Raw genomic sequence first — 14,560 nt, forward strand, 5'->3', positions numbered from 1 at the left:
CTTCATGAGACTCTGAGGCTATAGGTGAGGGAGATATTAATAATATCTAACTGGTATGCTGTGAGCACAGCCAGCCTGACTAATGAGAAAGAATCCCAGCTGCAGGGCTAGAGCAGTCCTGGAGGTCCCTCCCATGCCAGGCTTCAGACTGCAGGGTCTGCGGGAGAGGTGAAAGTGTAGTGGTGGTTATTCAGGAACTTGGTGTCTACCTGCTAAAGCCTGAAGAGGTGCAGTACCCTGTGCAGGGCCTCAGGCTTACTATATGGCGAAGTTGAGATTCAAATCCAGGGCAGTTTCTCATCCATTCATTCCACCTCCCTTAATTCATACTGTTTCTATTCATATTTCATAATTATAGAAATTAAATCAACTTTCAGAAGGTGAAGATCCTAAGAAATTTGACAATCCTGAAGGCACACAAGAGAATATCCCAGAAAGTTTATTAAAAAGCACTTTTAAAATTACTTTTAAAATGTGAAAAAAGGCTGGGCGCGGTGGCTCAAGCCTGTAATCCCAGCATTTTGGAAGGCCGAGGTGGGCGGATCATGAGGTCAGGAGATCGAGACCATCCTGGCTAACACGGTGAAACCCCATCTCTACTAAAAATACAAAAAATTAGCCGGGCGTGGTGGCAGGTGCTTGTAGTCCCAGCCACTCGGGAGGCTGAAGCAGGAGAATGGCGTGAACCTGGGAAGTGGAGTTTGCAGTGAGCCAAGATTGCGCCACTGCATTCCAGCCTGGGCGACAGAGCAAAACTCCGTCTCAGAAAAAAAAAAAAAAAAAGTAAAAAAAAAAGATAGTTTTACAAATGTAATGACTTACAGCAGCACTGTTGGAACAAATGTATGCTTCCCTGAGAAGCTTATGTTAAAGGGAGCAGCCTGCTATTTAGTGTACAAGTTTTGTCATGTTCTATATAAAAATATTTCCAAAACCCAGTATAATCCTATCTCCTAATCATTGCAGTTTAAAAGTCTCTAACTCTTCAGAAGTGGTCCAAGAAAATAGATCAGTTATAATAAAGCGGCTTACTAAAACATTCTTAATTCCTGATTGGTAAATATTTTCACAAATCTTTAAATTTTTTATCAACTATTTCCCTTCAGGTGTGATTTGTACTAAGTATCGATAACATCATCCTCTTGCCACTGTGACTCACACTGTGAGTGGAAGATTAAATAAAACAGATTAAGAATAAGTATGCAGTAAACGTACTTCTGGGAGTATTTCCATTTAGCTCCTGAAGTGAGTTGAGATTAAGCAGGTTAGTAGGAACTACCTTACCTCACAGGACAGGCCAGAATAGCCCAGGGGGCAATCACATTTTTCAATCAAGTGAGCTGGAGGAGTCACTGCTGTTCTACGTCCTTGTTCAGCTACCTCCATTGAGATTTCAGAAATCCTAGAAACAGCGAGAATGTACTTAGATTACCAGGACAGTCAGTTAAGATCACCTAGTAAACACTCAATCCTACAGCGATATCCTTCTCAGGTTTTTGTCAATCTCAAGTATGTTCTATTGTCTTTTTGTTTTTAATTGACAAATAATAATTGTACATAAGTTGACCCTTGAACAATATGGGCTTGAACTGCATGGGTTCACTTATGTGGGGATTTTATTCCATGTCTTCTACCCGGAGACAGCAGGACCAACCCCTCCTCTTCTTCCTCTTCCTCTTTAGTCTGCTCAAAATGAAGACAATGAGGTTGAAGACCTTTACAATGATCCACCTCCACTTAATATATTTTCTTTTCTTATTATTTTATTTTATTATTTTATTTATTTTTTTGAGACCGATTCTCACTCTGTCACCCAGGCTGGAGTGTAGTGGCATAATCTTGGCTCACTACAACATCCGCCTACCAAGTTCAAGTGGTTCTCCTGCCTCAGCCTCCTGAGTAGCTGGGATTACAGGTGTGCAACACCATGCCCAGCTAATTATTGTATTTTTAGTAGAAATGGGTTTTATCATGTTGGCCAGGCTGGTCTCAAACTGTTGGCCTCAAGTGATCTGCCTGCTTTGGCCTCCCAAAGTGGTAGGATTACAGGCATGAGCCACTGAGCCCAGCCCTTATTATTTTCTTAATAACATTTTATTTTCTCTAGCTCACTTTATTATAAGAATAGAGTATATAATACCTACACAAATATATGTTAATCTACTATGTTATCAGTATGGCTTCTGTTCAACAGGAGGCTATTAGTAGTTAAGTTTTGAAGGTATCAAAAGTTATATGTGGATTTCTGACTGCATGAGGTGGAGTTGATGCTCCTAACCACCACATTGTTCAAGGGTCAATTGCATTTATTGAAACAATGTGATATTTCGATACATAGATAAGTTGTGGGATGATTAGATCAAGATAATTAACATTGTTTTGAAGCTGTTTAAATTTCTGAGACTCATGTAGCAGATCCTAATATTGCATTTTTGCTTCCTCAAATGTTAAGAGTACATATTAGCAAAAGAGTCACATAAATCATAAGAAGTTCAGTATATTGGATGTCTTATATCCTGTTGATAACTTTCCCTCTACTTTTTAAAATGTCAGTGGTTTCAGGTAGACATGGCCAATTAATTAGACATTTATATTCTTGCAAACAGACAACCCAAGGTCATTCCCCATTCGATTATTTCACATAGGCACTGGTGAAATTGCTTTTAATTTACTACTATCCCAATTTCTTCTTCCCAACGCTCTGAATGACCTTTCAAGAACTTTAGAAAACCACCTAGAAAATAATGATCACGCATAATCTAATAATATAGAAATCTTTCTGAGGATAAATAATGTTTCAAAATAATATTTTCTTAACTTTATTAAATAATTCCTTCAAGTAACTTAACTCACCTTTTCTGATGGTGAATAGTCATTATAATTGAAAAGAAAATCATAATTGAAAATAACATATTAATACACTTTTCATTAAAAAATATATGTAGTCCATAAACTGGGACTGTTTTATGATGGACTAACTGGTAACACAAACATGTTTGGCAAATAAACTTTAAAATGTAGCAATGAATAGTTTTGCTTCAAATTAAAATGTGACAACGAATAGTTTTGCTTCAAATAAAAGTTACCTCCAGTAGTTTAAGGAGTTTGAATCAAAACGTTATAACAAGCATAGTAGGTTTTATTGAAACTGAATTATGAATGCATGTTCTGGCTTTGCTAGCATTGTAATCTACACTCTGAAGATTGGTCTTGATGAAACACACATTCAATTAAAATTCAAGTTTCACTCTCTGCTCCCTATAAGTACACACAGTGGTGGTAAGCTGTAAACAAACCACTCCCCTCCTGCAAGAAAGACCTCCCTTATGTTCTCTGGGCTCTCTGCAGGAGTAAGAAGGTAACTTTGCTTTGGCATCTCCATGGAATTTTATAGCCGGAGGAGCTACTGGCTTTATTCTCCTTTCTCTTGCACACGAATGCACATAACAGACCAGCAAGTGTTAACAAATCAAGTGAAGCGTGAATGGCAGCAACAACAAATATTTTTGTAATACACCATTTTTTTTCAGGGGATTAGAGGGCAATGGCTTTGATTGGATCAGGGATTTGGCCAAACTCCAGCTTCCATTTAAATGAATACTGAAATGCAAAAGTTGCTATTTCTTTAAATTAAACTTTATAAAAGGAAACAAAATCAAAGAAAAAAGATAATGCCAGCACTGATACAACGTACAAAGTTCAAATCTCAAATCACATATAAACTCTTAAACTCTGTGTTTTTGAGATTTAAATTTATAATTGAATAAATAAAGATACAGGGTTATTTTCATTACTTTAGGGGGACTATTCAAACCTTTTAAAAACCTTGGCCACAATTCCACTGCCTTACAAAATCAAATGCTGATGACACGCTTTATTTGTTCCTAGTATTGTGAAACTATGACCCTAGTTTTTACTGAGATTAGGAAAAAATGTATTCTAAAGTTTCAAAAAAATGTTCACTTAAACCAAAGGATCTCATTTAGTGAGGTATGTAAAACAGTGTGACAAAAGAAAAAGACATGGAGGGGGGGAAGAAAAGACAAAGTGTCACAGTGTAGGAAGGTGAAATTGGTGGGAGAGGAGCAAAGAAAGTATAATTAAAGATGAATGACAATATTGTTTCTATCAGTTCCACTAACAAGATGTTCTGTTTACTACCAAACTCTTACTGCAGTACAGAACCATTTGCAAAATAATCTATTTGCAAACTCACAAAATTACCTACTATTTTCTAAGACATGCAAATCTCCTATGGCTTCTGCCACCTAATTTACATTTGATATTCTAAAATAATTAACAGTATAGTTGACAGCATTTTTTAAGTATATGTTTTTTTTATTATTTCATGTAAAAAAAATCTTCTGTTATAGTGAGAAATATCAAAAGGAAGCCAAAAGAATACAGATATAAAAGTGAATTTTGGTCCTTGATTTACTCTTTTACTAAAAGTCTCTACATGAATCAGAAAAGCATTATGGATCTTCTGCATGAAATAAAAGATTTTCTGCTGTCTTGTGTGCTTATTACAGTATAAACATTTGAAAAATAGTATTTTTATATTCATTAGTTGGCCATTGAGAGACTTCATAATTTTTCTGTTTTGCTTTCCTAGGCAGGTCTAGGAATTTATTACATAAGACTATTTACAAACATATATTGATTCTGTATTCTTATAGACTGTAACAGAAACTGATGTGAAAGAGAAAATGAGATCTCATATATGAACTCAGTTCAACTTTCTGCCTCCATGGTATGAAACTTACCTACATCTGTGCGATTTCTCATTTTATCCCATTGGATAAGGTGAACCTTCCACTCAAGCAATATGACCATGAGGGCTCATGATGTGGAAGTCTCCTGGTTCCTCTATTAGTTATTCTCTCTTTATTTCACATTTTAATATTTTCCTCGTTACTAATCCTTTCCCATGGTCTGTAAACACACTCTTTCAAATTAAACAATCATTTCTTTACTTTTGACACTATGTTATTCCTTCTTTTTACAATTATATCCATGGAAAATAATAGTTTACATTCATAATATTGGGTTCATGTGTCACATTCTTTCTTTAAAAGTTTGAGATGATTTCTACCCCAGGACTCCACCGACACTGGTATCATGAATGTCCCCAGTGTGGTCCTAAATGTCAGACCCAACAAACCTCATTTCAACTGGCCAATTTGGGTCATAAGAAAACATGGACAACTCCCTTGAAGTATTCCCATCATGCAGGTTCGACAACATTGCATTCATTCTTGCTGTTCTGTGTGATTTTTTCAAAGTGATTCAGAATCATTTCTCATCATGATGTATAGGGAAAATGACAACATTGTGTGGCACACTGGGGTGAACAGATAATGCCCACGGTTGGAGGAGACTGGATCAACTTGGCCCTGCCTAGTTCCCCTGATGGGTGAAGAAAGTCGCTTTCTCAGCACTCTGATAGTCCGTTAATAGCTAATTTTACCTGCCCTACAGTACATGATCTCCTGAATTTATGACTGGCATCTTAAACTCACTATGTCTGCAGTGAATTCCAAATATTTTTTTCCCTTTAACTTGCTTCTCATGCTATTTTTCTTTTCTGATGAATGACAGTAACTTCGTCCAGGTCACCGGGAAGCCACCGTGGTTTGTCTTCTATCATTATACTGCAAAACTAACCACTTTCCAATCTTTCTTATCTGATATCTGTAGGTCAGTAACCTTCCCTACAGACTCTAAAATAAGAGCTTGAATATTTTCTATTACAGTTTACCTGCTTTGTCGCATGAAATTTCCATAAGTAGCCTTGATAAGAATGTAATGAATATCATATAGTATATCCAAGAAGTCTTCTCGGGTCACAGTTCTATGGACTCGAGGATCGTCCCCATAATATTTCCATTCTTTCTGTTAAGAAGAAGAGAAATCACTCTGACAAAACCGAATGTGAAACCATTGGCATCTTTTCACCAAACAATGAATAACTGTACCTCTGTCATTTCAATTTCATGCCTTGTCAATTGGCCAATCAAAGGAGCAGCCATATGCCTGACGATAATTCTAGCATGAGTAGGTGTCCCACCTCGAATGATCACTTGAGGATTATATGTAGAGAAACCCGTTTCTTCCCGAGCCTCGAAATAGATTGCATACTTGAGTTTGCCCCCATAGGCCATCAACTGACAAAATAAAAAGAAGAATGAGGAATTGGATAAATCTCCAAATGTTGTGATTCTAAAAACAAGATTTTATCTTGTTCTCACTTGACATTAAAGTTCTTGTGCTTACCTTCTTTCCTTCAAATTGTTCTGGAAGTTTCCAATAAAAAGGTTCCCAATGGAGATCTTCTCTCATCAGGTCCATGTGGGCAACAATCTCTGGATGTTGAAAAACAATGCCCTTGGTGGTCGTGTGCTGCAGAGCCTCATCTACCAGGGGTAGAATGGTCTGCTCAGCCTTCAGAGTCACCTGCAAGGGGTCAAAATACAGCAGAAGGCTGAATTTACGCTTTTGGACATTTATTTAAAACTAAGTTATGAACTGCATGTCTATCTGCAGTCCCTATCCCCATTCTGATGATGTTCTCACACGCAACAGAACTCACACATAGTGGGCAAGCATGGCAGGACATAAATCTTTTTGACTAATTCACATAGTGAAAACCACAGTATCTGTGAACACTGGAGCCTTTCACACTAACACAAATGGAATCTAAATGTAGAAAGAGTTAAAGGAAAATCAAAAATGAACATGCTTCCACTCCAAAAATCATGATTGCCTAAGGTTGGTTGGAATGAATGTGTGACAAGTTCTGGTTCCCATTGCTGCGTTAGCTCCCATCAACGTTCATGCTCTGGTGCCCTCACTCTTCCCATCCCAAAATATAATGCTTCCTGGACAAGGTTCCTCTTTTTCACTTGGCATCTATTTCCTTATCAATAATAAGTGAACTACTTTTAAGAACAAATAAGAAAGGCTTTTACTCCAACTGCCTAATGGCACGTGACCCCTTCGCTGTTCCTAAATGTTCACAGAGGAAAAGGTTACTTAAATGTTTTGCCATTTCCTACTACCCCTTAGTGCCTGACTAAAAGACACCAGCAGGAACTAACATTATACCATTACATGGCTCAGCAGTTCCCTACTCACCCACGTCCAGATCAGTCCTTTTGCTTCAGAGCACTGAGTAGTAGTGCCGAAGCAATAGCAGCTGCTGCAGCCAAGTGGATTCTTGGCATCGAGTCCGAATTTGCCAGGCTGGCATCTGTCACAGTGGATGCCTTCCACATTCACCTGAGGAAAGACAAGAGACCCTCAGAGTTTGTAACAGCAAAGTTAGGGGATAAATCACCTTAAGAATGCATAACAGGAGCACACTCCTTTTAAAAAATTTAAAACAAAACAAAAGAACACTGAATATTAGACTCACATCTCAAATGGCACATGTAGTTAATCTCATTGTTGGGAGTTCATGGGTCTTTTGAAAATGCTTTATTTTTAAATAGATGTAAGACTAAAGGTATCGTACATTGTTTCTTACATGTAAGTGGTACATTTTCTACAATTCTGCTCTGAGCAATATGAAAGACTCATGAAAATTTCAAAAGCAACATAAAAACATTCAGTCCTAAACAGTGGTGCTATTAAAAGCCGTAAGAAATAGGCAGCATATTAAAATATCAATTTATGTAATTATTGTAATATAATATATACATAGATAACATGTATTAAATATAATATATGATCATAATTGCAAGATATAATAATGCAGCATTGTAGTCGGTGTTGGCTGAAGTCCTTGATGGTAGAAACTGCCGTTCTCCTCAATTCTCAAGGCCCTTTTAACAACCACTCCCTAGATTTTATCCTCCTGTTTCCTCTGTCCCTCTTTGCATAGATTTTATCTTGAAAAGATACCTCTGACACAGTTTAAACTGTATTTATCCTGGAATTGATTTTTCAGAACTATCTGAGGGGAAAAATCCTTTTTATCCTTTTTAATTGGCTCTTTTTCTACATCATTTAACCATATTAATGAGGGCTGAAATTTGCACATAGTCACTGTTTGTAATGACAGAGTTTATATGTGTTGAAATTTTACTAAACTTCCACAGCAGTAAATATATTTTCTAGTATACAGCGATTGCAGATTAATTTTTCGAGAAATGGTTTTTATAAGGCTTATTATTTAGCTGTGATTTTCTCTGATGATGCTTAAAAGAACTGTCTTCCCTGTCACCTTCCCAGGTTGTCCTTATTGAAGCAAAGCTAATATACGTTTAAAAAAATAACTTTACCATTGAAAATATATCATCTCTACCAACTCCAAAAAAAGGTGGGTTTGGGTTGAAAATAAGTTCTAGAAAAGCAGGTTTTATTGGTATGCCAACAAATACATATCAATGAAAACTCTGTGTCTGGCAACGAGATTTTGTCCATCTGTTTGTTTAGCTTAACGAAGCAGGTATAACAAACACTGAATGAAGTTAAAACTGAGCAATGGAAACAGAATTGAGGGAGGTTTTCCCTAGCTGCATGTCGGCAGCACATACCTTACAAGTGCACTGCCCAGTTTGATCACTACAGGAGCATTTTTTAGTCTCTGAATCACAGGTTGTGGCATCTGTCCCAGGGAGGAAGCAGTCACAGAGACTGCAGCGAGGGTAGTTCCAGTGACCTTGACTGCACTCTGTACATTTTGCACCAGAGAATTTTGGATGACAGTTGCATTGGCCTGTATTTACATTGCATTGGAAATCCAAGGATCCCACTGTGCTGCAGTTACAAGCCTATGGAGGAGATAAAAACAGCAACCATTAACACAACTTTATGGCAAATATCTTAAAATTTTAATTCTAATGTTTCTATGCTTCCATTAAACACGGATTAATCATGTATCTGTTATATGCTTTGTACTATTCTAGTTTAGTCACTTGGGAAACATCAGTGAACATAAACATTAAAACTGCTTCCTGCGTTTATGGAAATAGATGATCGTGCAGAAACCACAGTGCTATGTGAATTAGAAAGAAAATGTGTTTTCTCTCTTTTTGAGGTAGAGAGGGGTTGGGTATGGGCTTTTTCCAACTGCTCTTTGTCTTGAAGATTAAATTTTAAACAAAGTTATTTTACCTTATCATCTTATAATTGTAGCATTTAAACATTTCTTTGGAGACATACCTTATGGTCTAGTAGAGGAAGACAAGTAAATATGTTAGCATAACATGATAGAATAAGCATTATATAAAAGGAGAAGTCCAAAATGCTATGTGAACATATAAAGGGCACCAAACTAGACTTGGGGAATCCAAGGAGTGCTTGAAGAGAAGTAACATCTAGCCTATTGTTTTTTGGCATTTATTCTTGAATATAATTCTGATTTGAGGTCTTTGTTAGTAACGTTTTTCTTTGCCCAAGATATAAACACGATTTTCTCTTTATTTACATAATTCGTATTTTTGCTAGAAGTTTTTAAAGCTTGGGTTGTTTGTTTTTTTTTTCCATCAATTTACTGGAACATAGTGAGTTCTTTCAGTTTGGGAACATAATTGGGTTTTGATTCAGTACTGTTTCTTCTTCAGATTTGTTTTTGATTTTTACATCTGTTCTAATTAATCAACTTTCTTTTTCAGGATCACCTATAATTCTTGAAGTACATCACTGTGGTCTCTCCGCCAAATCTGTAATATCCTAATGTCTTCTGAAATCATTTTCCTTTGTTTTACGTTTCTTGCTGTATCTACCTCTCAAATTGGTACCCTACTTTTACAGCTCCTGTTTTACAGGAAAAGTTTTATTATATACACATATCACAAATGCTTATTTTCATTACTCTATTGCAATCTTAACTTCTTTTGAATAATTTTATTTCATTTCTCTCATCTTGAATTTCTGCTTATCCATTTGTTTTTTTGTCTTATATTCTCCTTTGAAAGGTTTCTGCTCTTGATTTACAGAGCTCATATCTTCTTGCAATTTAATAAAAATGCCAAATGAATTTCTAAAATGTCATTTAGGATCTTGGAATAAGTCATTTTCTGGGACCAGTTGTGCCAATTATACATCTACTGTTTCTGAGCTCCAAATTCACCCTGCTTTGTAATAGAGTAGGTAGACCCTGTAGACATTTCTCCGTATCAGGTGGCAGAATGATAGGCTTAGTCAATGGAGACCCCTGGAAGGACCTAATAAGTCCATAACGGTGGCCCACCACACTTCCAAGCTGAGTTCTGGTTCTTCATTAGAATTTTCATCATTATTTTGTATCATTTAGCACGGGAGCCCAGTGGCCCAGAAAGAATACCAGCTGGGAGGGCACACTGTCTCCCCATAGGCACTCTTCTGGCTAACTTTGGTCTGCACACATACTTTGACTTTGAAGTCTGCTTCTCAGTAGCCCAGTATGCTCCCATCCTCCAAGAACGGTGGGCAGCTTCTACAGACATGCATTTGCCTATGAACTCCGACATGTTTGTTTCTGGTTTTGTTTGACCACCCATAGGCTGTACATTCCTATGACAGCAACACCCTCTTCAAAGACCTTTGAACCTCAGCTTTGCTGCAGGTGGGGAGAAGGAGCATGTCCTCTCTTAGCCCTTAACTCCTTCACTGTCTTCCTTCCCTCAGCCTAGAGGGAGTAGCTGCTCTTCTGTACCTGTACTGGGACCCTTTATAGCTTTCTTTTATCCTTTTTTAGTAACCAACCACCTTTCACCAGTTAACAATTCCATTTCACTGTTTAAGAAACCAGTGTGGTTTCTGTCTCCCAAGCAGAGCATGACTTGTCATTACAAAGGGCATCACCTCTCTCTGTGTCCGAGTTTGCCACCACATAGTGTATGCCCTTTGTCTGTGACTTAACTCTTTTTGGTGTTGTTCTATTATCCTTCTCAGATCTACAGCTCAGTGGTAAAGTCATATGCATAGCACCTTGCCAAATTCCTAGATCCAAATCTGGCTGCATCTCACTGTGTATTTCACACTTTCCCTCCTCAGCTTAATTCTTATATCCACTGCTACCAGAGGTATTATGTTTTTGTTCCTGCTAACAGTAGTTTACTTATGATTTTATTGTTTCTAAGATGTGATGTATAATCACCAGTTCCTCCTCTATTGTCTTTCCTGCCCAAATATTTGGTTAAAAATCTTCCCAGATTCTGATGTTAAAATAATTATCAGGATTAGCTTTATTTTTTGTCTTTATAGGTAAATATTTTTCTATCTCATTATTGCTAATCAGTAGAAAAGCTGCAATAGGGGCTGCAGCTAGAAGGTATTTTAAAACCAAAGACCTAAAATGTGATTATTTGTATATTACAAACATAGACACAGCTTCCAAGGCATAGAATAACCCACTAACCTCACCCCCAAGTAACTTAAGGAACATCAGGTATAGAATAAAATCTCAAAATTAAGATGACTTACATATTCACTTACGTAGTTTTTCTTTGCCAACTGCTTTGAGTATGTATTGACTCACTTAAACAAAATGGGCCATAATCAGGTATTAATAGAAAATTATGTTATCAAAACTATAATCATATAATAAATTTAAATTATCCTGTGAGACATCTTTATCTTTAACTAAAATATACAATTATCCAAATAATTGTATAAAACCAAAGCACGAATTTTTACAAAATTGTTGACAGTACAAATAGACATTGGGACCTTTCCAAATCAGAAAGTTTATTCAGGAAGTTATAGTGGAGAATAAACCAGACCATTAACCATGTGTTTAGATAGCACTATGGCCAACATCAAACTTAAATCAAAATTAGATGTAATATTTGTTTAGCAATAGAGAATTTACTCACTATTCCCCTGCTAGTGAAAGAAGGCAGGCTTCGTATTCTACTTCAATAACAGCTCAAATGATGTGTATGCTCACACCTTAGCACAGAGAAATTATCCATGACACAAAGAAAGGGAAGCTATAAATCTCAAATCACTGTTCATTTAAATTAGTCATTCCAGTTTTAAAAACAGTAAAACACATGCTCATAAATAAATTACTTGAGAGGGCTCTGATACAGTTGGATATGTCCCCACTAATTCTCGTGTTAAAATATAATTCCCAGTGTTGGAGGTGGAGCCTGGTGGGAGGTGTTTGGATCATGGGGGTTGATCACTCAGGATTAGTGCTGTCCTCACGACAGAGAGTGCCAACTGGCAAGATCTGGTTGTTTAAGTGCATGGCATCCCTGCCTTTCTCCCGAACCTGCCATGTGGAAGCCTGTCCCCGCTTGGCCTTCCACAATATTGGAAGCTCCCTGAGGCCTTCACCAGAAACAGATGCCGCTATGCTTCCTGTACACCCTCCGGAACTGCGAGCCAATTAAACCTGTTTTCTTATAAATTAACCAGTCTCAGGTATTTCTTTATAGCAATGCAAGAATGGTCTGACACAAGCTCTATGAGGCTTTTTTGTTGTTGTTGTTTGTTTGTTTTTGTAATTCTTTATAATGGCAAAGTGTTTCTTGATTCAGAACTTTAGACTTTTAACGGTGATTTTAAAGCAATCAAAAAATTCAATCAACTTTAGTCAACAGAATATTTATCTAATGATCAGTAAAAATGATAGTACCAAACATATAACTACATTTTAACAGAAACTTGGAATGTATTTTATCCTGATTTATATATTGAACATGAGGTATCAACTTCCATTTCAGGAGTTTAATTGGAGTTTGGCTATATCATAGCATTTTGTGGATAAAATGGAACTCTTGTAAGTTTCCCTAGGGCTTATTCCTGAGTACAAGTGATAGAGTGGATGCTTGCATTTGAAGCTGAAAACGCAAAAGGCAGTCATAGACACTTATAGCATCGTTCATACTCATCAGAACACTTTGAAATTCTGAGGAGTTTTTGTTTTGTTTCTAAAAATGTAGCTCTCTTGAATTTTAAACTTAACAATGCTATTGGCAATAGAAAAATGAATGTCCTGTCCAGTTTTTATTTTCTCTAATCACATGTCTAATGGAAGTCAGACATCTGAACTTCCTTGAAAAATCATCAGTACACTTGTTTTCCTCTAGGTCAGTATATTCTAAACCAGGCTCAAATGTTTTCTCATACATGTGAAGATGGTTAGAGTCTATTATTTCATCTGTGCTAACTCAGTGGTAAAAAGAGTTTACATCTCTATAGGGTAGTGCTATTAGGTCAAGCAGAACCACACTTGGTCATCACGTTTCAATATTTCACAACCCAATGGAATCCATTGGAATGACTCTCACTAACATTAAAAAAAATGCTCTTATTATTGCTCTTCAATTTAATGAATACACTTCAGCACTAATCCTACTTGACCTTTGTGTTGTATTAGGCACTGAAGAATATTCTTCTTCTGAACAGTCTCTTCTTAGTTTTAACAGTATTTATTCTTCTTTGTTAAGCTATTAAACTACACAACCAAATAAAACAAAAATACAGACCAAGAAACAATTGTTTTTAGATATTGAATTATAGGAAGCACAGGACTGTGATTTCTGAGAGAAGGAAAAAAACATGAAGCAGTGTACAGAGGCAATTTCTAGGCTGCAACACAGACAGGGTAAACCCAAAGCCCGTATTATAGCTGAGTTGAGAGACAAAGAGTGGAATCTGAGGAAGCTGAGGCTGCTAAAACTTATGATGGCAAATAGAATACGTGTTCAAAAAGAAAGAAGTTAGATAGAAAGATTATTTCAGAGATGTGCAGAAGGGTTCCCTTGAGTCATTGGCTGAATGCTGATAGGTACATGCATGGGATGAAGGAAAATGGCATTGGAAAACCCCAGGCTGAAAAAATTCTTAGAGCCCAGAGAAAGCTTGGAATAAGCCATATTTTCAACAACCAGAGTAAAGAGACGTAGTAACCAACTAGGTAGTATTCTCAGAAGTTTCACGGCTTAGTAGAGGGGCTAACTGACCCCTGGCTTTCAGACTGTTCTGCTGCACCTTCCCTAACAAAACTTAAAAGCAAGCTTCAAAAGAATCCAAGTGACCCGTGACTATCTAAACTATTTTCCAGGATAAAGTTCAACATTCTTTAAAGAAATACAATAAAATCCAATACACAACAACAAAAACTATGTAATGCCTGGCATCCAAACAAAAATTATCAGGCATGTAAAGAATCAAGAAAATATGACTCATAAACAGGAGAAAAATCAGTCAATAGAAATAGTCTTGCTATAAAAAAAGATGGAGTTAGCAGACAATCATTTAAAAAATGCTAATGTTTATAAACATTTTATTTTCAAGAACAAATGAAAAATTGTGAATATAGTAAAGAAATAAAAGACATACAATGTTCAAAAGGAAATTTAAAAGATAAAAAAATACAATGTTTAAAATAAAAAATAGACTCAATTGGAATAAAAACAGGTTAGGCTGCATTAAAAAATCAGTGACTTTGGACACTTGACAATAGAAACTATCAGAAATAAAAAATACAGATACAAAAATAATAATAAAAAAGAACCTCAGTGAGATGGAAAATATCAATTGGTCCAACATACAAAAAATGATTTCCAGAAAAAGACAGTTGGAATGAAGAACAGAAAAATATTTAAAGATATAATGG

The 14,560-nt window shown here is 36.4% G+C and overlaps 1 protein-coding gene across 7 annotated transcripts in view; it reads right to left on the reverse strand.

The window, feature by feature from the left end:
- The window catches only part of LAMA2 (laminin subunit alpha 2), a 618,419-nt gene that overhangs the window by 195,678 nt on the left and 408,181 nt on the right, over positions 1–14,560 (reverse strand). For all 7 annotated transcript variants that reach the window (XM_021936880.2, XM_021936881.2, XM_021936883.2 and 4 more), the window contains 6 exons: positions 8,541–8,777; positions 7,138–7,281; positions 6,277–6,456; positions 5,979–6,167; positions 5,762–5,895; positions 1,285–1,402 (listed from right to left, as the gene is read on the reverse strand). In XM_021936880.2, the coding sequence (XP_021792572.2) occupies positions 1,285–1,402; positions 5,762–5,895; positions 5,979–6,167; positions 6,277–6,456; positions 7,138–7,281; positions 8,541–8,777 (1,002 nt within the window). The remainder of the gene's footprint in view (positions 1–1,284; positions 1,403–5,761; positions 5,896–5,978; positions 6,168–6,276; positions 6,457–7,137; positions 7,282–8,540; positions 8,778–14,560) is intronic.

The sequence above is a fragment of the Papio anubis genome, chromosome 6, assembly GCF_008728515.1.
Source record: "Papio anubis isolate 15944 chromosome 6, Panubis1.0, whole genome shotgun sequence".
In the NCBI taxonomy this organism is placed as follows: domain Eukaryota; kingdom Metazoa; phylum Chordata; class Mammalia; order Primates; family Cercopithecidae; genus Papio; species Papio anubis.